Source organism: Plodia interpunctella, chromosome 18, assembly GCF_027563975.2.
Source record: "Plodia interpunctella isolate USDA-ARS_2022_Savannah chromosome 18, ilPloInte3.2, whole genome shotgun sequence".
In the NCBI taxonomy this organism is placed as follows: domain Eukaryota; kingdom Metazoa; phylum Arthropoda; class Insecta; order Lepidoptera; family Pyralidae; genus Plodia; species Plodia interpunctella.
Genome location: NC_071311.1, coordinates 7,017,300 through 7,040,647, shown reverse-complemented (window position 1 = coordinate 7,040,647; position 23,348 = coordinate 7,017,300). Strand labels below are relative to the sequence as shown.

Here is a 23,348-nt window from a genome sequence, read left to right as displayed (position 1 = left end):
TTGCAAACGCAGATACAAGTACAAAATGGAACGTTCGTTCCATTTTCCCTTTTTTTTGTTGTGATCGTCAATGTCAATGTGACTGTTCTCGTTGCGTTTTGTGTCAGTTTTTTTCAGACAGCACAAATTGTTTTACGTAGGTATCGGTTTGTTTGGCTGAGAAAAAATTAAATTCTTTATTATAAAGTACAACACAAAATAGTCGTAGATTGATCATACGTGATATGTGTTTATTGAAAACCTATTCGGTGGCCAAATGGGTAGTGAACTGAACATCGCGACAACGGAGACCAGGTACATTTTCAATAATTATTATTTTCGGCTTTCTGTTGCGCAATTGCTGTATCATTTGTATCATGCTGGGCTTAGAATAGCTTCATGTTTAAATTCAAAATTTTTCTATTATTCATTTGATGTTTCTAATTTTGTAGGTTCACCGAAAACTATTTGTTATGCCAAGAATCTTTCTGCCATGTTTCCTTTGGACTAAATATATTTTGCCAATCATTTATCATGTCATTATCGGCATCTTGAGGTAATTTCACTGCTCAATAGTTCATTAATTACACTGCTAATTAACTGGCCAAAAAACACAATTAAATGTAGCTTTTATGTATTGACATTTGTAACTAACTTTAGTAAAGTCTATTGAACTGGAATTTATAATTAAATAAAGTAATATCACTAGTTTCAGATAGTTATATACCACATAATAATATATCACAACCACCATGTTATTTTTCTGAAATTTGGATAAGTACTTTAAATGTGTAAAAAGTAATTTAAAATATATTGTTATAAACTTCATTGAAAATTAAATCGCAACCAGTAGAATATATTTCTCAATGTAATTGAAAAAACAATATCCCTTTCAGACTATAAGCAAAAACATCTCTAATGGGACTCATCAAGCAAGTTATTTTGTGTTGTGTTTCTGTTGTCTGTATGCATGGTTAATTTTTATACTGTACTGCGTTTTTTATTAATTGTGGTGTGTTTGAGTGATGAATAATTAGCTCCCACAAGTGTCCCGTGATTTCTTTTTTCGGTTAGATCATTTGCTAGTTTTGCCAATTAAATAAATCTTTCTTACCCTAATGTGTTCCTATGTTGTTTTTGGCCATTGTGCCTGAGTGTGAGAGTCCACAAAGTAAATCATATTCAATTACAGAATGAAAAAAAATGTAGTGCTAATTACGAGTATTCTTCATGTTTTAACTAATTAAGTACTAATTTGTTTTTAATTTCAACAATTTAATCACACATAACTATGCTAATATACATCAAAATAAAATACTCAAATGACAATAACCGTGTTTAATATCAATCAAAATCACTTTGTTTGAAATTTCAGTGTAGTAAGCAGGACATGGATCGGATGTATTTTATCCTTTGTCTGGAAGTAAGACCTGTTCACATTTGCAGTTATTATCTGTTAATGCTGCTTTTCACACTTTTATTTTATTATTTGCACTAATGTTAAGTTTGGAATGCCATATCAAAATGTGAAATTATGATTTAAAAAATGTAGTTTACTTGAGGAATGTTTGTGCTAAAATTATGTTCTAAATTTAAATTTTAGTTTAGTAGGCATACATTTTCAACATTCTTGCTAGATTGTCAATCAATATGTTAGTAATAAATTAATACATAATGTGGCTAACTCCAATCAATCATATGCCTGTTATTTGCCAGTGTTATTGATTTGCATTTTTTTTCTAAATAATGTGAGATGTGATGAGATGTTTGTCATTTGTCATTGTTTTTTTTAGTTGGACAGGTGGATGGTTCAGCTGGACTCGACAGTCAGATGAAATGCTAAGGAACGTTGAGAAAAAAATATTATCATGTAAGTTTTTTTTTCTTTACAGTTTAATGATCAGTCTATTTCTCATTTGGTCATTTTCCCAGATTCCATCTCAGCATTGAGAATGTCAAAGCACAGCATCTGCTTTCCAACTTTTCCTCTTCCACTTTGCATGGTCTTGGCTTTAATTGTCAGACCACTGGCCATGTCCACACATTTGGCCCTCACATAATTTGCTGGTTTTAAAATCAGGTTAAAAATCCGGATCTTGTGGAAAAGTGGCCTATTGTAATATAGTGACGTGTGGTTCCGCCCTAGAATAGGACCACTTCATAATTATTATTGGATAATTGGACGTCGTACGAGGCGACTAAGGGACATACAGCCTAGGCAGCTGATAGGCAACAATAGCATTGATAAGGAGGGTTGTCAGACAGGGGACCGGTTGTAAAATCACAGCCAAATTTTCAAAATTTTAATGATTTTTTTTCACTGACCCCGGATCTCGCGGCTTTACAACCCCGAACGCAGAGTGGAAAATATAGCAGGTATATCCTTGCAATGAAAATTACTTATTACATATTTTTACCGCCAGTCCCTCATAGCAGGTGGGAGTAGATTATCGCGGGGTCTTTATTGCTTACTTCCTTAATCCTGACAGTCGATGTACAATATGCACTCATTATTTGGCATCAGTTAATATTTCCTTGCATTTCAGCACTGCATTTTATTTTGTGTGTATTATTATGATATAATCTTTCGATCGATTCTGTTAGTGATGTTGAAATAGGGACCGAACTTAAGTACGTTATTGTTATGTATCTCTTTCTAGTTTAGCGTTGTTTATTGTTCGCAGCTCCGCCTGCTGTACCCTATTTTTGATACGTAGTATTTGTATGTATAACCCGTTTTATATTAAAATTTACTAATCTGACCGAAAACAAATTTCAAACACCTGTGCATTCTTTTTTGTTGATCTATGATCCTATACGTATGAAATTTTATCATAAGTTTAATATCTACAGTTTGAGTGCAAAAGCTTTTTTTTTATTGATGACAGCATTTTTTAACATGACCATTATCGCCCACACACGGAAGTCACAATTGCAAGATGATAAGCGTGTGTCGTCAGTTGTATTGCAAATGTTCTTTGATAAACTTTATCTGTACCATTATCTATTTATTTATTAACATAGAAATTATTAGTTCGTAATTTTTGTTTTGCTCGAGATTTTAGAAAGTGAGTTTAAAGAAAACTATGTAATAATCAAACTGATTGAAATAGCCTTTACTTTAGTAGAAATAAATATCATGTCAAATTTAAAAAAGTCGTACAAATATATTTCTGGCATGATAGGGGCCAACACTGTTTAAATGAATTTCTTTCGGTATATCTTGTCAGAAGTGGTAGTTCCGAAAAGTCAGTAGTTTGTAGCTTTTTGAGATATTACTATCTTCTTCTTCTTCTTGACCTTATCCCACTCATGTGGGGTCGGCACATTATGTAAGTTCCTTCCATTTCGTTCTGTCATTTGCCATATGCATTGATACTCCTTTCCTGTTCATCCTTGACACACTCCATCCATTTCTTCTTAGGTCTTCCTCTATTCCTATTTGAGAAATTACTATATTATATAAAATTTGTCATGAAAAGTGTCTGTGTAAGTCTAACTGAAAACTTATTTTTAAAACTTAAGCCTAGCGTCTAGGTTTAGTCGTAGATAAGCACGCTGGCACGAACTAAGATCGGCTATCAACTACTATATACCAAGACTCTAGCCGATTCAATCTTTATGTGGCCTCTCTTCGGGGTTTAGCCGTAACACATATTATTTTACTAGCAATTCATGGCAAAATCAGCAGTGGATGCAATTAGTGCAGTTAGATTTTTTCTATGAATACTAGAAAAGTATAGAACAATTGATGAACTTGAAGGTCGAAGGTTCAACAGTGATTCGTTATAATAAACACGTTTGTGTTGTGATTACAACATATTATTTTACTCTAGCCTAAAATGATTCATCACGCTCATGGTGACTTACGTTTTACTTTACGAGTTAAATGCAAAGGAATTATCTCGAAAATAACTATTTTTTGCCAGTCACGTGTACAGGTACAAAGGTTAGCCCTTGTCCACTCTGTAACATTCCAAATATAAAATTTTAAATTAAGTGTTCAACAATAGATTCCTTGGACATCGCTCCCGTGGGAATTTTGAGATAAAATATTGCCTATGTAGTATGAATGTCGTATAATCCATGAGTAGTATAACATTTGGCATTAGGTTCCAATGTCATTGCTTTTGCAACGTCCTTTTTAATTCATAAATCGGCACCTGATAAAAATTAATATCAGAAAGTTATCTTTAAAGGTCGTTAATATCCTAGATTCTGAGTTCCGGCAAGTTTACCTACTATTTTAAAAATAATTTAGTAAAATAATTGATGAAATAAAAAATACACACCTATAAAATGAATAGGTAACATATATTACCTATATAACCAGCTGTTTCATGCTACACCCACGATAAAATGTATAGAGTGCGTTTCTCATACGAACTTTCACTCTCAACATTCAACGGAAATCGTTGGTAGAATTGAAAAAAAAGTAGCCTAACTTTAACTATGTATATTGCATACCAAATTTCATAAAAGCCGCATTCGTAATTATAATATTAAAATGGAACTATAGATACAATGTAAATACATAATAACTGTTTTTAATATAAATAAACACAGTAACAATCAATAATGATCCCGTTCCATCTCCTCAGGTTTAAAGACGGCGTACAAGCGTTTCTACGTGGACATCGGTTCGGTGGTGGGCCAGAGCGACAAGATCTGGACCATATCCCTCAACGAGGAGTCCCCCAAGACGCCCCTAGTGCTCCTGCACGGCATGGGCGCGGGGCTAGCGCTCTGGTGCCCCAATCTCGACGCCTTTGCCGCCACGCGCCCTGTCTACGCCATTGACTTGCTAGGTAATACTGGATTTAGGATTGTGGACTGGATGTTAGAACGTGCGGAGTGGAGACGAAGATTTTCGTCTTAATTTTAATCCAATTCGTCGTTTGGGCGACTGTATTTTAGTGATTACTACTCGAACTTGAACCACGCGGAGGCTGACCCATGCGTCAAACTCGACTCGCGAACGGGTGCTGCCGGGGAACGGGGCAGCTCGATCTCATATGTATTTCATTTAGTCGCTCATATTTTATATCTGTTTTTGTCAGTACTCGATGTCAATCATAATATTTTTGCGTATATTTTTGGCCATGTACTTTGTGCGTACCTACTTTGTTATACATACGAGTATATTAAGATAAGATAGATGTAAGTTAAATGTAATGTAAATAAATATTGTATTATTGAGAAAAAAAATATATATGAAACTGTTGGCACTAAATTCTATTTTAGTTTCATATAGCTTTTGTAAAAATAAATTTTCAGTAATTTTAATTTTCAGGCTTCGGCCGCAGTTCCCGTCCAAAGTTCGGCAAAGACGCGGACAAGGTGGAGGAACAGTGGGTCGAGTCGGTCGAGGAGTGGCGGCGCGAGGTGAACCTGAACCAGATCATACTGCTGGGCCACAGCCTCGGCGGCTACATCGCCACCGCTTATGCCTTGAAATACCCTGACAGGTAGGTGTTTCGGGATAAACTTCGACATAGACGCGAACTAGATCGAAGCGCAGTGTTTGCACCAGTTATTTCAGTATGTTTGTACAGTCAACAGCACATTAAGTTAGCCTGCATGAACCTCTACAACGCGGTAATAGCGGCGTGTTTGCAATGAATTTGGGTAGGTTGATGTGCTGTTGACTGTACATTACACTGTCAAAGCTACTGCTGGGCTACAGGGTGCGAATAGCTCCTCACTCGAATAGCTCTGTCACTATTTTCTTTTCTATACATATAAAATAGTGGTTGTATTTTAAGCACAGTCTACTGCGGTAGCGAACCATAGACAATACACGCTCGGTCCCGACTCTCGTGTCACGAATCTAGGTATGTCAATGGCACAAAAAATATATAAAATCCTACAAACTTGCCCAATATTGCTACCATTTAATAAATAAATATGAATATAAATAAATATATTAGGACAAATCACACAGATTGAGCTAGCCCCAAAGTAAGTTCGAGACTTGTGTTATGGGATACTAACTCAACGATACTATATTTTATAACAAGTACATATATAGATAAACATCCAAGACCTGGGTCAATCAGAAAAAGATCATTTTCCATCATGACCCGACTGGGGATCGAACCCGGGACCTCTCGGTTCAGTGGCAAGAACTTTACCAATGCGCCACCGAGGTCGTCACAAACAAAGAATATTTGTATTGGCGGAATCAGCACAGCAATTAATTAAACCATGCGACCGCATAAAGCAGGAAAGGCCTTGACCCTCGCCGTAACCCGTTAATAGTAGCACATTAACGAGGATACATCATGACGGAATGTCTCAAACCACATCTCACACAATGTTTCCCTCTTATAAGAGCCATGCCACATTACTGAGTTGTGCTCATTGTTTTAGTACAAAGTAAGTGGTTTTGACATTGACATGCGTTGAATCTCCATATATATATAATTATAATTTCTGCGTTGTCTGTCGATGGACGTCAAAACGACAAAGCGCGAAGCAATTGGCATGTCTCTTAAGTCTTACATGTTACCTACTTACTATTATTTTGTCGTCCACAAACATTTAGTCTCAGTCCTCTGCTGCAAGTTATTTAGGACAGAAATTATGGAATGGTGATTTTCAGCCAATATCGAAACTTCTTATGCGATCTGAAAAATGTTTTACAAAGAAAAAACATTTTATGATCACCTTAGACTTATATGTATAAAAAATTTTTCGGCTAAATTTACCATTATACTATTACGAAACTACTTGTATTATAGCTACAAAGTATTGAACTAATTTAATCACTATGTACCTAAGTCGTTAAAATAAACTTGACCTCGACATTTACCGTATACATAGCCATTAAACTTAATTGGTCCAAAAATATAACATATGAATGTATATTGTATTGATCCAGTAATGGCTGTTAAACTTACTGTTTCAACGACTATCTATTTAAGGTCATATAATATAGTCCCATGCATACAAAGAAAAATACATCTCTTTTACTGTTACTGACGCTAGGTAGCCAAATGAGAGAGAGATCCTTTCCATACTTGGTTGATGGCTGGCAACTTCAATTTCATACAAAGCGGCAAGAAAGGTATTAACTTGTGTCCCATTTCTTCTCGCGTACCAATACGCGTTTCTCTTTCTTGTTCATACGGAAAAGAGACGCGTGTTATAAATACAGAAGAAGAATCGTCTAAAGGAAAGACATTACGATGTCTATAATTTTCTCTGTCTACGTAAGCAAGCAAAATATATTGTTGTTTCATATTACCTATCTGGATTTAGCTCTGCGCTTCACACTTTTGTAAGTCGAACGCGGCGTGGGACACATAGCCTTCGCAGCTAATAGATAACAATAGCATTCCCAAAGAGGTATAAGGCGGCCTTTTGTAAAATCATAATCGAATATATATTTTTTTTACGTTTTAAAAATAAAATCATTTTCACAGGGTACGGCACCTGATACTCGCCGACCCGTGGGGCTTCCCCGAGCGGCCTGCAGACATATACGAGAAGTTCCAAGTGCCTTTCTGGGTGAAGGCAGTGGCCGTTGCTGTCCAGCCTCTAAACCCGCTGTGGCCGGTGCGCGCTGCAGGACCTGCAGGCAAGTGGCTGGTCAGCAAGACCAGGCCGGACATATCCAGGAAGTACGTCAGCTACGTGAAGGATGCAGAGACGATTATACCGGAGTATATATATCAGTGTAACTCGCAGACGCCTAGGTGAGTGTTTTTGTTTTAGTAGCTTTTATTTAACTCGTTAATATAGTCCGTCTATAAAGAATAAAAAACTGAAAATAGTTATTTTTGCTAATTTTCTGACGATGCGCTTAGGATCGGCTCCCAACAAGTAAACTCCTCAATGGTTTACTCCACGGACATATTTTTTGTCACGCATTGTAAGTATAAGACCTCTCTGACGACAATTTATACTATGTATATTATAGAAATCTGTTGTTGTTTTTTTTTTTCAATCACGTTATATTATAGTTTTACATTACTAACTATACAGACTTGTGAGACAAAGCAACAAAAAAGAGCACAGTGTGTCATCCTTCATTTAATATTCTGATACATACATACAGCTCCTCTGATTTGCCAATCATATTCACCTTAATGACAAATGAATTACAAATTTATCGGTTTTATTTATTGAAATTTATCATTGAGTTGGCAAAATTGTGTTTTGCTTATGGAATTAGATTTTTAACATGGGTATACAATTTAAAATAACTCTTTTGAGTAGTGATTGTTGTGTCTCGAGGATCTCACACGAATTTCGGGATAAAGAAAGAAAGATACGTTAAATCTATACATTTCATAAAAAAGTACATGCTAAATTCCATTAAATTATGTATTCAAAGCAGAAAAGTTTAAAGAAGGTGCTTAATTGCTAAAGTTAAGCCAATTAGAGATCACATTTGACACTTTATAATAATATTGTGTATTGACTTTTGCCTGCGGCTTCGACCGCGTCATTTTCCCACGGTTGTAGGGGTTACATCCCGGAAAAATAACTGCTATTTTTCTGGGATGTAACCTCTACAACAAAACATCCTGTGGCCTTCTTGAAGATTGGTTGAGTAGATAACGCGTGAAAAGATAACAAACATAATTTCGCATTAATAATATTAATTAGGAGCAGGATTGTTCTAAGATAAGAACTTTAAAATCGCTTATCTTTATAAACAAAATACTACCTATTTTTAGAATAATAACTTTTATAATAACAATTCAGCGGTGAGAGCGCGTTCCACACACTGATGCACGGTTTCGGGTGGGCCAAGAACCCGATGGTGCGCCGCCTGGACAAGCTGCAGCCGACGCTGCCCATCACCGTGCTGTACGGCTCCCGCTCCTGGGTCGACAACAGCACCGGCCAGGTGCTGTGCGAACACAGGAAGTCCAGGAACACGTATGTGCAGGTATGTGTCACTGGATTAACTTTATTTCTCTGATAAAATACACAACAGAAATAATGTATATAATGTGAAAAAAAAAATGCACATTTTTTTAATGGTGTTGATTACATGTCATGTCTCACGTGTTTTTAGCTAATTAATGCTATGTGTGACGTGTATAACAAAACCCTTTAAAAATATTATTAGGGCCTCAGCACACTGGCCGTTTAGCCGCACTGCGGCTATCGGCTTTAAAATTATATCCCGGATACGGATGTGCCGCCGCAGTGTGACTAACGGGAAAATGCGTTGGCCTTAAGAAATCAGTCTTATCGAAGCGTACGCTAAGTGGTCGCTACGTCGACCTTCACTGCTTAACCGTATATGAACCGGAGGTAATATGGCGACAGTCGCAAAGAACGTACGGCCGAAACAGTAACAGCGCAAAGGGCTCTCAGGTGCTTAAGATATCTGTGGGGCTATTAGAAGCATCCTGATACCGCTGGTACCGATTGTATGCTCAAGATATCCTATAAGAAAATCAGTTATTGCCAATGGTGATAATATTTTAAAACAGCTGTTTTTAATTAGGATGATGATTAAATATTTACCTTGTTTGAAATACACAGCTGTCATGTGATCAATTAAAAATAACAAAGTGGTTTTCCATCCAATATGTAAATAAACCGTAGGCTATCATGTGACTTGTTATGACTCATACAATTATGTCGTTGTTAAGTATTACCATGACTATGTCGAATTCGATTACTGTACTATACCCGACTGTCCAAAAGAGGATGGTTATTTTTTTATGGTTCATGTTTTATCAGCAGCAAAGCATGCAAAAATTAAAGGCCATTTTTGTATACAGTATGTTCTCATTTAGTCTCTTCTCGTATTTTCTTGTTTATTTTATGATTTCTCATATAGTTCTCGTTTAGTTTGTGGTCCCGTCCTAGAATAGGACCACCAGACATGAATTTTATAGGCACGTTACCTGGAAGTACTGAAAGTGAAATAATAGCTGTTATTGTTAAAAGTAAAGTACACCTTTTCCCTGTCCATAAGCTTATTAGATTTAATGAATTTATTAATGAAAAACTCATAATTGCATGTGGAAGCAAATCTTACTGATAAAGTGCCAAATAGCCTTAATGTAACAAATCAAACAGCGTTAAAATTGTGTTTCACAACGTTGATATTTCTGTCCAATATTCGTGAAACCCAATTTAGTTAGCTGGCCAATGACTTTATTCTGATTTACCTAGCAGTTACGGTCAGGTTACAATCGAATATTATAATTTATCTGAAGGTGGTGAAACAGGCCCTAAATAATCTATTTGGTTGTCCTCTAAGAGTTCGTAAGATCTACATTGTATGTATTGAGCTATGGTAGAAACCATGTGTAATTTTAATATAGTGTATACCTTTAATGATAGTGTAAGTATGAAAAAATAAATACATTTTGTGTCCAGGCGATAAACGGCGCCGGGCACCACGTGTACCTGGATAAGCCGGATCTCTTCAACAAGTTCGTTCTGGAAGCGTGCGCCATAGCCGACAACAACGAGCAGACCCCGAATAGTGGCGAACCGGAGGCGACCGCCGAATCTGCCGCGTCCTGATAGCAACGTTACCATCATTAGTACACTTCTCAGCTTCAAGGCTTCCGTGATTTGCGATTCGGCCACCGAAATTGCTAGTTCCAAAGATTTATTTACTTAATGACTGTTCGGATTAATGTTTGTTCCTACATCAAGGCCGTGGTAGTACCTTGGTTCTTCAAGGGTTAAAAAATGACGATGCATACATTTTATAGGACTCGATCACATACATCTATGCTCATGCCGGAACGGAGTTTCAAGATAATCGACGAAGATACTGCTGCCATCTGTTACGTTTGGATAGAACTACTTCTGTCGAACCTGTCATGACGATCCTGCCACGTCCCTAATGTGTTTGTGATAGACCTTAGCGCGATTGGCTACTAGACTGGGTATTAAAATAAAATGCACATAGGTATTTAAATAACCAAATACTTAAATGTCACTTTAAATAATCAGTTTCATTAATTACAAGCTTTACTATTTTCTCGGTCTCATTAAAGTATATTGGAAATGCTTTTTGACTCCAATTCGCGACGTCACAATACATCACTGTCATACAAGCTCAATATAAAATGTTTTTGAAATTAGAAAAGAGTATCTGATTTGACTAGTTGAAAAGTAGCCAATTACAAAAGTCCTATTTCAGATTCGGAAATGTGGGTTTACTGGAATGCTCACGTAATTGTCAAAATGTCGTAACAATAGTAAATTATTATTTATTTATTTATATAGTTAGTATAATTTTAATTCGTAACATTTCTTTTAAAACGGGAACTTACAAAAGCTTGCAATTTCAATTGTTGATTGCGATATCACAAGCTAATTTGGATCGAATTTAAAATTTATTAGGGTTCTTGTGTCCGTACAATGCAAAACCCTTTATTGCACGTAAGACGATATATACTATATTTTAAACTTATATATTTATTCTTATTTGGGGCCATTTGATGTAAAATTAATATTACCGTATAAATTATATACGTATTGCAAATGTTAATTTAAGTAGTGAATTCGACCGAATCGGAAATGCCTAATTTTATTATTAAGATGGCCTCAAAACGAGACGATTAGTGAAAAACATGTTGTGTAATTTGAACTGAAAATAGACAACTGCCATTTTAATTGACCATGACTCATATTAAAAACGCACAATTAAAGGTATAATAGGGCTGCCACCGTATTTAACTGTACCATATTACGTGAATAGCACATTTGATCTTTAAGTGTCCGAAATAAATGAGTTTTATTTATTTATAAACTAACCGGTCTATAAAGACAAAAAATCTTGTCACTAGAAGTTATGGCAACCCTATCTATAACCATTTTTTGCATGGTAATTTAGTGTTTGTACCTTAATTTGTACCTGGTGTTACTTTGGGTATTACTGTCCAAAGAAATTATATAGGTATCTTGAGAATTTATCTTCATTATTTAAAAACAGGTTACGGGTAAGTTTCTAAATAGATTTCTTTATGAATCGTTAAGTTTTAAAATTGTGCACTATGCTGCGTCCACACCTATGAGTTGTGATGTTTGTGGCCAAAATTAAATTATTGCTATCTCTTTCGCTTACTATGAAAGCGACAAGGTACGCAATAGTGACATGCTTCGTGGTTTGTGTGGGCGCAACATTGCAGAACTATTTGTTTTTTCATAAAAAATAAAATGTATTAATTTTGTATTATCCCAGGAGAGTATACTAAAGAACTACATTTTAGTTGTTGTTTGAGATGTTGTAGATATTTAGTATTTTTACATTATTTTTGAAAACTTATTTTTCTGTTTGAGTTAATTGATAAATTAATGTGCCTTACTATTATTTGAAGCCATATTATAAACATAAATAATTATATTTTAATCCTGCATTCCATACTCGTATATTTCCTAACTAAAGACTATCTACAGATTCCTACACATTTGGATATAGATTTTTATTTACTTTCGCACAAATATTTGTATGTTACTGCTACACTCTGGTTAATATAAAGCTATAATTGACATTTTGTTCAAGTTTTATCTTCTTGTACTGCATTGTAGACTTCATTTTTAAAACCTGTTGTAAATCTTAGTTCTTGTGAAATATCCTAAGCACTTTCATTTACAAACGCTTTTAGTCGCTAGCACCTAAAAATGTAGCCGTAACATAATAATATTGCTGATCCTTGAACTGTCCAATACATATGTCGTTGTAACAAGTATATAGTATACAAGTTGCGTTGTTTGTTGTTGAGTAGCCACTGGCTTTTTGTACACGAATTGAACTTAAATGTAAATAAAAATAACTTATTGAAAATTTGTTTTTTCATTCTCGAAACTTTTTAGTCATAATATTTCGTATTAAGTCTTAAGCCGGGGCCGCAGCGCCGTGTTTTCGTGTTACACAAAAACATGTTTTACTAACCGATTAGGGGCGTGGCCTAACAGATAGAAAAATAACATGTTTTCCAAACCGAAAGAATAACATCGGGCGAGGTTATTCATTGGGTTTGGAAAACGTGTTCGCCTGCGGGGAGGGGAAGTGACTCATTTTGTGTTAGCGCTTACTAAAGAAAGATGTAGGGCAGCACAGCGCAATATGGAGTAAACATTACAATAGGCGCAGCGGACGGTTTTCCTAACATGTTTTGGTTTAATCTTCAATTCCATCCCACTAATAAAGGCGAAAGTTTGTTACTTCTTCAACGTTCAAATGGCTAAACTATTTTTTATGAAACTTGGTATTGAGGTAGCTGACACCTTGGATTAACACTTTCTCTCGAAAATACGTGAAAGAAATGCAGTTGTTATCTTGAACGAACAACTGGAGAACAAACTCAGTTATTTAGGCAAGTTTGAGAGGAAATAAACATTGTAAATATTTAAAAAAAATATTTATTGAAACCAGCATAATCACATAATGAACATTAAACTTAATAACTAAACTTAATAGATAAATTAAACTCAATTAGGTACTGTTTGTCTATAAAGAGTAGAAAAAATATTTGTTCTATGAATGTTCTAATTTTTGTTTAATATTTTGTCAATAAATGATATTCTTTCTATCATGAAATACTGATGTATTGCAAAGTCAAAAAATGTAGTTGGGTAATATATCCGTTTTTTCTACTCTATATAATATAGACTATAGAAGAAATGAGCTTCAACACAATCTGATATGCGTGTGGCTGACGACGGTGACCTTCCCTTCGTCCTGGAGGTCGCGCAGGGCTTCGTCCAGCTGTGCGCGGGACACCGTCTGCAAGAGAATCAACACTGACTACCGCTTCGTGTGCGGGCACATCAGACAATAACAATGCATTGTCGCGCAGATCTGCGCATGCGCACTCAAAAGGTCTGTTCGAAAATTGGTTTAAATTTATTTTAATTCAACAATTTGATGTTGTTAATTATTTTTATCATCGATGACTTTTATTAATCATGGTTCGTTTCAACTCAATAAATTATGGAGGAGCGTCTTATTGACATTAATGAAAAAGGCAACGGTCATAGTTCCATAAAAATCATTAACGAGCAATTAGTTCGACCATCGACTTACAATTTGCGCGGCAGCGTTAACCTCCTGCAGCAGTTTAGCGTGAGTGACAGTGGAGGGCTTGTTATAAGGCTGGATGATGTCCTTGAGCGCGAGGAGGAGGTCGGCGCGGCGGCGACGGGCGGCGAGGCCGAGCCCCGTGGTGAGGATGCCCACGTCTATGCGACCCGACGCCGGGTCTGTGGCCGACTGCTTCAGGGCTTCGCGGTGGAGTCTGGGGGGCAGGGCATTGCCGATGTCGATGTAGGGGTTTGATAATGATAAAGCCTCAAAGTATCGGCCCACGGCCCATGTATAACTTTTAAGAAACAATATAATAATTTAAATTAAATCAGATTTAGAAATTGAATTTAGATTTAGCTTATGAAAAAAAATATTAAAGACTGGTAGCTCAGAACTTATATATTACATTTGCCCACAACATATTTTAGTAAAAATCCGTTTCCCGTGGGAATTTCAGGAAACCCGTTCTTAGTGCTCCCCTACACTATCCTAGGAACCTACACACCAAATTTCAGCTTTCTACGCCAAGTAGTTTCGGCTGTGCGTTGTCTGTCAGTCAGCCACTCAATAACGCAAGAGGTTTATATATATTAATTACACAGTGTTAATTATAATTTAAATATAAATTAATAAACTTTCAAAATACCCATATATCATGCTCTAAATATTCACCCATAACAAAATAATAATTTGTCGTAATCGAAAACGTCAGGATTTGTCAACGAATTGTTCTATTTAACATGTGTGGTGTCGTTTTTATGTGTGCACGCCATTTTCACCCTTTTTCTCGCAAAAATCGAACAAAACATTTCAATGTTCAATTCCTGGGTTGTTATTTTTATGTTGATCTATGTGTATGGTATATGTTTGGTCGTCACCGTGCAGCCTCCTCGACGTCATCCAGCTCCACGCTGGCGCTCAGCCGCAGCCGCGCGCGGGCCTCGGCCAGACGGATGAGGGACTCCAGCTGTCGCGGGTACGCGGATATCTGTCCGCGGCCGCTGCCCACTCGTCTGCAACACAATCAACTTCACTTTATCTCCTTAGTTATACAATCCGTAGCATTTCATAACTTTGTATGTATAATATTTAAAAGTTACTCAGTTTTCTATGAAAATTATTATGCGGACTAAAGACAAGTTATTTAACAAGATAAAAACAATACCTACTATTAAAATAGGTAGGTATTGAGTACCTACTATTTATAATGCGTACGTTTGTGAGGATGTATGTTACTCTTTCATGCAAAATCTCCTGGACCGATTGTTATGAAATTTGGTACACGAGTTTAATATCACAGTCCCGCGTGTCGTTCGTCACACATATCTCTCTTTGTTTTGAAAATAATCTTCAAAATTTAAGGTACACAGCCCACGGTATTCGCAGCTTCTTCTAATTTAACATTTGCATATTAAATTAGTAGAAGTAAAACTTTACTTACAATTACGTAAGTTTATTTACTTAATAAATATATATATATTAATAATAACTTTACTTCACCAAAAAAAGTACAATAGCTTACAGAATCATTACAGAAGGTAGATTCACAATTTAATAGTTAGTTGGACTATGGACTATGCACTAAGCGATGCTTGTATCGCAGCGTCTAGAACGTTTTACAATTTACATTACGATTTTTACATGTTCATCGGATCGAAATAAATTTTGAAATTTGAAGTAACTATCTTTAAAAATAGCTCCAATACAATAGCGTACTTAATTAATTTAACCTAAATCTTAACTACCTACTTTAATTGTAACACGAAACTTATAAAGTTAGAACCAAAGTGAATAAAGTATAACCTCATATCGACGTAACAGTCGATGAGCCTCTGCTGCGCGGCGTCGCTGAGCGTGGGCTGCACGTGGTCCTTCGCGAACGCGATGTAGTCCCGCATCAGCGACATGTCCTGTGGCGGTGTGTGTGTGTGTGTGTGTCATTGTTACTCTTTTACGGAAAATCTACTGGGATTGTTATCAAATTTGCTACACGGGTAGAATATAAGCTGGAATAAAACAGGGTACTTTTTATCTCGAATTTCCTACAGGAACGAAGCCCCGGCTAGTAATATTGTAAATACGAAAGTTTGTCTTATGTATCTGTCTGTCAGTTCCGCTTTAACGCTACACCGCTGGACCAATTTTGATGAAATTTAGTATGCATATAGTTAAAGAATCCCGTTCAAACATAGGCTACTTTTTTGAATGAGGGGTGAAAATTTGTATGAAAATCACGTCTGTTCTGCTTTTGCAGAGAAATTCACGCGGACGAAGCCGCGGACAAAAGATAGTTGTAATAAAAATCATTAAAAATATAATATTAACCACAACATCCTCGTCTTGCTGTACGTCCGCGGGATCCTTGTAGTAGAGCGACACGAGGTGAGACGCCAGCCGGCGGTCGAACACCTCGTCCTGAGGGTCCAGCACTAGGAATATCAGGTCGAACCTGCAATCCACAATTTGTTCTATAAACGTCATTCTTGGCAGTAATATGCCTAATTAGTATTGCCGCTCGATAGTCGACTATCGATTGTACTATTGATAGTATCGATAATCATTCATTAAAAGCCATACTATTGAAGTAAAATCGACACTGTGGCCTTTTTGGAGTGAAAACTATTGATGGTGTGAAGACAGAACAGTTGTAGACTCCGTTATATCTTTTTTTTCGCTCACACAAGAGAAATGCTTTTTGGAATACATCTGAACCATTAAAGAGAGGTAGGCGTAGCCACATGAGATAGACTAATAAGATTCGGCTGTGATTTAACAATCGGCTGTCTGGATGACGTCAATCCTCCTTGACATAATGTAGTCCTTATTACCTGGACATAAGAGTGTGCGGCAACTGCACATTCTCGACAATAGTTTTGTTCTTGTTCCACTGCGACTCGGCGGGGTTTGCGGCCGCGAGGATGGAGGTGCGGGCGTTGAGTTGGCAGATGATGCCCGCCTTCGCGATCGACAACGTCTGCTGCTCCATCACCTGGAACCACCATTGTTTTAATCCCACTGCTGGGCAAAGGCTGTCTCAAGACAAAAAATGATAAAAAGCTTAGCTTTTCTAAATAAAAAATATAATGTTTATTCATGTAAATATTTTTGAAAAAAAATATTATGGAATCGAGCGTGAATTGAACTCAGGGCTCAATTTACGCTCGATTCCATAATTTTTTTTCTGTCTTTCCGAGACAGTGCTCTAAACTACTAAGCAATCGAGACTACGCCAGTTGGCTGTATAAACTTATCTCCTACGTGTACATATAAATATGATTATAAATGTGTTAACAATACAGGTGTTGGAACCTTCATATAGGCAAATAGATGCCTGTGCCAGTTAGATAAATTGTGCCATTGGCAAAATGTCATCTTGGCCCCTAAGATATATGGCCGAAGAAGCTGGAAAATCAGATCAGATGAGTGTGAGAGAATTGACTAACCTCATGTAAGACACTGCGAGTGGAGTCATTCATTTTGTCGAACTCGTCGATACAGCATATTCCGTTGTCGGCCAGCACTAGAGCGCCTCTGGAAATTATATAAGACATTTCATTACATGGTTTATTATTTAATAGCTCATGTGGGGACATAGGGGACACTTTTGCCCAGCAGTGGGATAAATAGTTCGGAAAAAAATGCTCATGTCAGCGGAGAATCCGAGCCCCTCGGCCACGGCACACTGAGCACACACACTCACGTCTGCAGCACCAGCTGCCTGGTGTCGGGGTCCTTGGTGACGTAGGCCGTGAGCCCCACGGCCGAGGAGCCCCGGCCCGAGGTGTACTGCGCGCGCGGCACCAGCCCGTGCGTCCAGCGCAGCAGCTGCGACTTGCTGGTGCCCGGGTCGCCGCACAGCAGGATGTTGATCTCGGATCTGGACACATTATAGATTAAATCTCTTTATTGTACATTATAATAATTAAAAAAGAAACATTAAATATATAGGGACAAATCACATATATTGTGTTAGCCCCAAAATAAGTTCTAGACTTGTGTTAAGGTATACTAAATCAACAACACTATATTCCATAAACATCCAAGACCCAGGTCAATCTGAAAGAGATCATTTTCAATTTTGACCGGGGATCGAACACGAGACCTCCAGAGTCAGGCATGGTGATCATTAAGGCCACGAAGGTCATCGAATGGACACTGAACATTTTTTTACGGTTGTTAAGAATAGATAGTGTCATTCCTGAGGATAATTTAAGTCTATAATTTATTATAGTTTTACCCGAGTAAAGAGTAAAGTACGTAAGCGGAAGTACAGTCAACAGCACATCACAATGAGAATAGAAACAACATATGAACAAAAATATTACCTAAAATGTGTTCTGCCAGCAGCATTGAAGTTTTTCTTGGTCCCGCCCAGCAGTTGCAAGAGTACTCCCTTCTTGATATCCAGGTTTTCATAAATGGAGGGTGCGATGGCGCGCGCCATTCGCTCGTACGAGTCTGGTTGTGAGGCTAACGCTTTGAATAGTTCTATGCGTTCAGGTGGGAAGCGGTGTTCTTTGCTGAAATATATGGAATCTTTCATACATATTTATACTTTCTTATATTAACACTAAGTGTTGCCCGTGGGAATTGCTATAGGCTATATTTTATCAGATAAAATATAGCCTATAGCAATGTTGGATAATGTACCTTTCTATTGGTGAAATAATTTTTGAAATCGATTTGAAATTGGAGATTAACCGCCTCAAACATACTAACTCGGTAGAGTTAACTAAGTTAATTAAGTAACTCTTACCGAGTTTGTAAGTTTGTATGTTTGATGTTATCTTTATAATTATCGTATAGATGTAAGTAAAATGGGTAAGTAGCTGGCATGCTAGCACACGGGTGGATTCAAGGGAATTGTTTACAATGTTATCACTCTTATTCTGCCATCTTCGCTGGTGATCATAGATAAATATTTTTTTATTGCATCATTCAGAGAAGACTACATACGTTATAACATAATAATACAGTTATGACTAGATTTATGTGAACCAAGAATAGGTGAAGTAAAAAATCAACTTGGGGCAAAAATAAACTGTTTGTATGTATGTATGTATTTTTGTTTAACGCGATAACTTTCGCACCGTTGATCTCATTTTGATGAAATTTAAAAGTTACGTAGGATCTTTTAGCGGGGCAACGAAATCGGTTAAGTCGTTTTTGAAATATTTACAAATTTGTTAAAACACATCAAGGTCTAAGTTTGCAACGAATAACAACTCTTCGGTTTCAGCGAACCTTTGTCCGGAAAGAGAAACAAGTGTACCAAATGATTACGACCAACTAGCTACAACTAGTTAGACGGAGCGTCCCGGTTAGATCGATGTATCACATCACTCACCCCTCTTCAGTCTCCAGCAGCCTGTCACTGTGCACCTTGGAGTAATGCAGGGCGTCGAGGTGTGTTCTGTGCAGAGCCTTGAGAGTGGCCTTGCGAGGGTGCACTGCGGCGGGCGCGGCGCGGAATACGCCCGTGACGGCCACACGCTCGCCCGCGGCCGCCGCCTCCACCAGCGCGCCGTGCGACACCACGCTCACCGTGGCCGGGGTGCGTCCGGCCGGCATGTCGTCTGGTGGTGGTCATACATATGTATGGTAGGATGAAGCGCCGACTTTATTTGCTTCCTCCCGTGGGAATTGCAAGGTATGAAGTATTCCGTGTGTTATTCCAGATTGTTGAAACCCGTGTACCAAATTTCATAACAATCGGTGCAGTGGATAATGCGTGAAGAGGTAACAAACTTACTTTCGCATTTATAATATTAGTTGGGATTCGAATAGCATTAATCTTATTTCGAACTTATTTTTCATGCGAAGTAATATTCAAACAAACTGTTATTTCTAAATAACAGTTTGAATTTAAATTACGTAACAGCGAAATGTTTTGCAGTTGAATGGCACTCACCCGGGGACTCCTGCAGCTTCACCAGCTGCTTGTCGCTGAAGTGCGACCTGTTGTGTATGAGCTGGAAGCAGTGCGCGGTGTTGCAGTGCGCACAATGCGCGGGCTCGGGTACGCGGCCGCGCTGGAGCTCCGCGCTGGCGGCGGCTCCGCACACCGCGCACTTGAACAGCGCCTCGCGCATCTCCGGCACGATGCCCGACGTGCGGATCACCATGCCGGAGATCGTTACCAGTTGGTCGATGTCTGCAGGTCAATGTCAGTGTCAACTCAATCACATGAAGCGGTGCTGGTGTAATGGTTAAGAAAGACGCCCGACTGTGAATCGAAAGGTCTAGGTTCGTATCCTACTCGTGCCATATGATTTTGTATACTGATCTGACTCATATATAGTAGTTTTCATAGACCATAACTTGCTTCCGGTGAAGGAATACACCGTGAAGAAACCTGCACACTAGTTGACAGTTTAGTTCCCTAGTGTGTGTGCGACCACAAACCACTAGATGGAGGTAAATAGACGTAAAAGTCATGTCAGATGCCTTTAGGTGACTTCAATAAAATCTGACACCAGTTAGCAATAACACACTAGATGTGATGATGAATAATATGTTCTTCCAAAGCAGAGTCCACGGCGCCTTTTTTGCCCTACACAATCAACATTCAACCAAGTGGTCTACATAAATATAATGTTTATTTACACATTTTTGCTTGCAACAAAATATTTTCCTCGTCAAGAATTTGTCAGAGGGCTCTCAAAGGTATGGAGAGGTATGGTTCTCGCACATCTGAGCGTTTCCAGATTTACTTCCTCAGCAGTTAAGGGTCGAAGTCTAGGGTCCGCCTCCAACTGTTGCCCAACAGTGAAGACACAAAATAGGCTAAAAAAATTAGTATTGACAATATTTGTATATTTCTAGATTAAAGAGGTTTCTTACTCACCTTCAGGGTTAAGGTCCCTCATGTGCCGGCGAGGCGCGTTGTAGGGCCGCACCTGTATCTGGTGCTCCAGCACAGCGGCCGGGTACTTCTCGAAGAACATCTCGTTCACGGCCGCGTCGAACGCGGGCACCACCTGCGCACACGCAGCATTTTGTAAGTAAACTGTTTAAATTAACTCCTTCATAGGGTAAATGAATGAAATGCACTCACCAAATAACAAATTCAAATGTTTCTTTAAATGGTACCGCTGTACAACAACGCTCGTACTTACCTCTTGAGGGTAGCTCACAAGTTGCCGATGGAGCTTAGCATCAAAAGCTTTGACATGCTCACAATCCACATCCATGAACGGCTCCTCTAGTGTGTGAATCTGGAATATGTAATATTCGTCATAACAGTTGAAGTAATCTTAGCAAGTCGACTCTAGCTGGTAAATTTAATGCATTGGATTTATTGGGACTTGATGCTCTAGATATAGGAGCACTCCATTACCATTAAGGGATATGAAGCCTTGATACGTAGGGATCGATGTCGGGCAAGCAGCTAGTCGTAAATCTTCAAAATTTTAAGGTATATTATTTTTTGCAGACAAAAAATGTAAGGGAACACGCTCTGACGAGAGAGATAGTTACTATGGAATTTACATGTGACTATCTCAAATATTATAATTAGAAATTTTTTGTCATTTACGTTGATTTTATAAAGATTAAGGAAATTGTCTCATAAATAAAATATTAGCCTATTCAGATTCAACGCTTGGGCGATTGAGATTGCAGACAGACTACCCTGCGTTCCCAAACTCGAAAATATTTATATATTTGTTACCTACCTCTTCCAACTTCTGCTCATACAAGGGCTCATTCGTGACTGCATCGGGCTCCACATACCTCTGTATGAACTTAACAAACTTGTCGCGACACTCCGCGATCGCCACGTCAGTGCCCCACACTACCAACTGCGGTTCACTTGATGGCTCCACAGTGGGATCATCTACCTGAAAACAAAATTGATTAATGATGGCGATTCTTTATAATATTTTTGAACCATTTCATTACAATAAAAATTATGAGTTGAAAAAATGATTACAACATCAATGTTAAAAATAACTAATAATATATAATGCAATAGCAAGTTGGCCGCAAGTCAGTAACTAAATTATTACAAATTTCATTAAAATTGACCCAGCAAGTTGGCAGTAAAAGTGTGATAGACAGATTTCATAATATTAATATTGTTAGTATGGATTCCTCACCCTCCTGGTGGGTGTAGGGGCAGGCACATGGCGACCGGCCACTTGTTGTCCTCGGAGGTCGGCTCGCTGTCGTGCTGGGGTCATTGCTCCCCTCATGAGGGAGCGAGGGGTGCTCAATGAACTTGGTGTGCCATAGTTCAGTGGGGAGCTGAGGTCTATGTCAGTACCTGGTAGGAAAATAAATACAGAGATTAGAATGACATATACGGGTTCATATATACATAAATGTCTATACTGGTTCCAACTTGACAAGAAGAAGGAAAATACATGAGCAATCATTCTCTTTTGCATAAATGAAATAACAAAACATCAGAGTCTGCATACCCCAAACAGGCATAAATTAAATTAATAAGTTCTAAACAATAATTCGAGATAGTATCCCATAAAACAAGTCTCAAACTTACTTTAGGGCTAACTCAATCTATGTGATTTGTCGTAATATATTTATTTATTAGAATTGTCACCAAATAAATATTATTGATTAACAAGCTCTCAATATAACATTATTATTCAATGATGGGAACAAGTGAACAAATTGTATTTACTTACCAAGTGGACTTGATGCTAAGGTACGGGCAGGTGATGTCCCAGGAATTTGTGCCCCCGGAGTGCGTGGAGTCCCTCTGGGAGTGCCAGGTGTCCCATCTGAAATTGTTGGAAATGTCAATTGAAACCCAACCTTAACTTATTATTTTCTCCTAGATAGATTTGAGAACTATGATGACTGCTTGTAATCCATGAATTAGTGTAAATAACTAGACTAAACGTTAACATACAATCTAACCTTTAAACAAGTTAACAAAAATCTTCAGAGTTCTATTGTCATGTGACGAAGATTATGAATTAGGTACATACTTTTTGAGGGTGTTCCAGAAGATCGTTGAGGAGTTTCCGGGACAACCAGTTGTTGCGAAGACCTTGTTCTACGTGAAGGAGTCGGCGCCTCTGAGGAGGCACGCGATGCGGGTCTCTTTGAAGGAGTTGACATTATTTGATACTTGCACAATACGTATTGATATAAGGATAATCACTCTAGTGAGAATTAAAACTATTATGAGCTAAATAAACATATATAAATACACAAACCGATTCTCAAACCACAATATTGTTGACATGACAGGACTGACAGAATAATTTGGCGCGAAAATTTCACTTTGTTTTTTGGCTGTCAACTGACATTGACATTTAAAAATATATTGCCATCTTTAGGCAAAGCCACAAAATTGACAGGGATGTTGAATGATAATCGA

The 23,348-nt window shown here is 37.8% G+C and overlaps 2 protein-coding genes across 7 annotated transcripts; one reads left to right on the top strand and one right to left on the bottom strand.

Annotated features, from left to right (window-relative positions):
• The first annotated feature begins 96 nt into the window (after window positions 1–96).
• puml (pummelig) lies at window positions 97–12,755 on the top strand. 6 transcript variants are annotated; one of them, XM_053758372.2, is made up of 9 exons: window positions 98–294; window positions 432–535; window positions 1,355–1,402; window positions 1,773–1,849; window positions 4,581–4,787; window positions 5,273–5,447; window positions 7,407–7,679; window positions 8,695–8,881; window positions 10,333–12,755. In XM_053758372.2, the coding sequence occupies exons 2-9, from the start codon at window positions 453–455 to the stop codon at window positions 10,480–10,482; spliced, it is 1,200 nt and encodes a 399-aa protein (XP_053614347.1). In that variant the 5' UTR covers window positions 98–294; window positions 432–452; the 3' UTR covers window positions 10,483–12,755. The 6 variants fall into 6 exon arrangements, with proteins under 6 accessions (XP_053614348.1, XP_053614351.1, XP_053614347.1 ...); XM_053758373.2 differs by lacking the exon at window positions 432–535 and having other exon boundaries at window positions 97–294; XM_053758377.2 differs by lacking the exons at window positions 432–535; window positions 1,355–1,402 and adding an exon at window positions 876–911.
• Window positions 12,756–13,324: 569 nt separating this feature from the next.
• dpa (disc proliferation abnormal) lies at window positions 13,325–23,238 on the bottom strand. Its single transcript, XM_053758371.2, has 17 exons — window positions 22,954–23,238; window positions 22,648–22,743; window positions 22,099–22,265; window positions 21,676–21,840; window positions 21,118–21,216; window positions 20,847–20,979; window positions 19,911–20,153; window positions 19,347–19,575; window positions 18,325–18,519; window positions 17,700–17,876; window positions 17,443–17,530; window positions 16,828–16,988; window positions 16,325–16,448; window positions 15,803–15,909; window positions 14,878–15,012; window positions 14,000–14,210; window positions 13,325–13,699 (listed from the first exon to the last, which is right to left on the bottom strand). The coding sequence occupies exons 1-17, from the start codon at window positions 23,084–23,086 to the stop codon at window positions 13,604–13,606; spliced, it is 2,559 nt and encodes an 852-aa protein (XP_053614346.1). The 5' UTR covers window positions 23,087–23,238; the 3' UTR covers window positions 13,325–13,603.
• Between the last annotated feature and the right edge of the window lie 110 nt (window positions 23,239–23,348).

Excerpts from the sequence above, each read along its gene's own strand:
- puml (XM_053758372.2), top strand. The coding sequence starts at position 453 with ATGCCAAGAATCTTTCTGCCATGTTTCCTTTGGACTAAATATATTTTG. Across the intron at positions 536-1,354 it reads GTCATTATCGGCATCTTGAG|TGTAGTAAGCAGGACATGGA; the intron begins GTAATTTCACTG and ends TTGAAATTTCAG. Across the intron at positions 1,403-1,772 it reads ATTTTATCCTTTGTCTGGAA|TTGGACAGGTGGATGGTTCA; the intron begins GTAAGACCTGTT and ends TGTTTTTTTTAG.
- dpa (XM_053758371.2), bottom strand. The coding sequence starts at position 23,086 with ATGTCAACTCCTTCAAAGAGACCCGCATCGCGTGCCTCCTCAGAGGCG. Across the intron at positions 19,576-19,910 it reads GAAGCTGCAGGAGTCCCCGG|ACGACATGCCGGCCGGACGC; the intron begins GTGAGTGCCATT and ends GACCACCACCAG. Across the intron at positions 16,449-16,827 it reads CCGCACACTCTTATGTCCAG|GTTCGACCTGATATTCCTAG; the intron begins GTAATAAGGACT and ends TGTGGATTGCAG.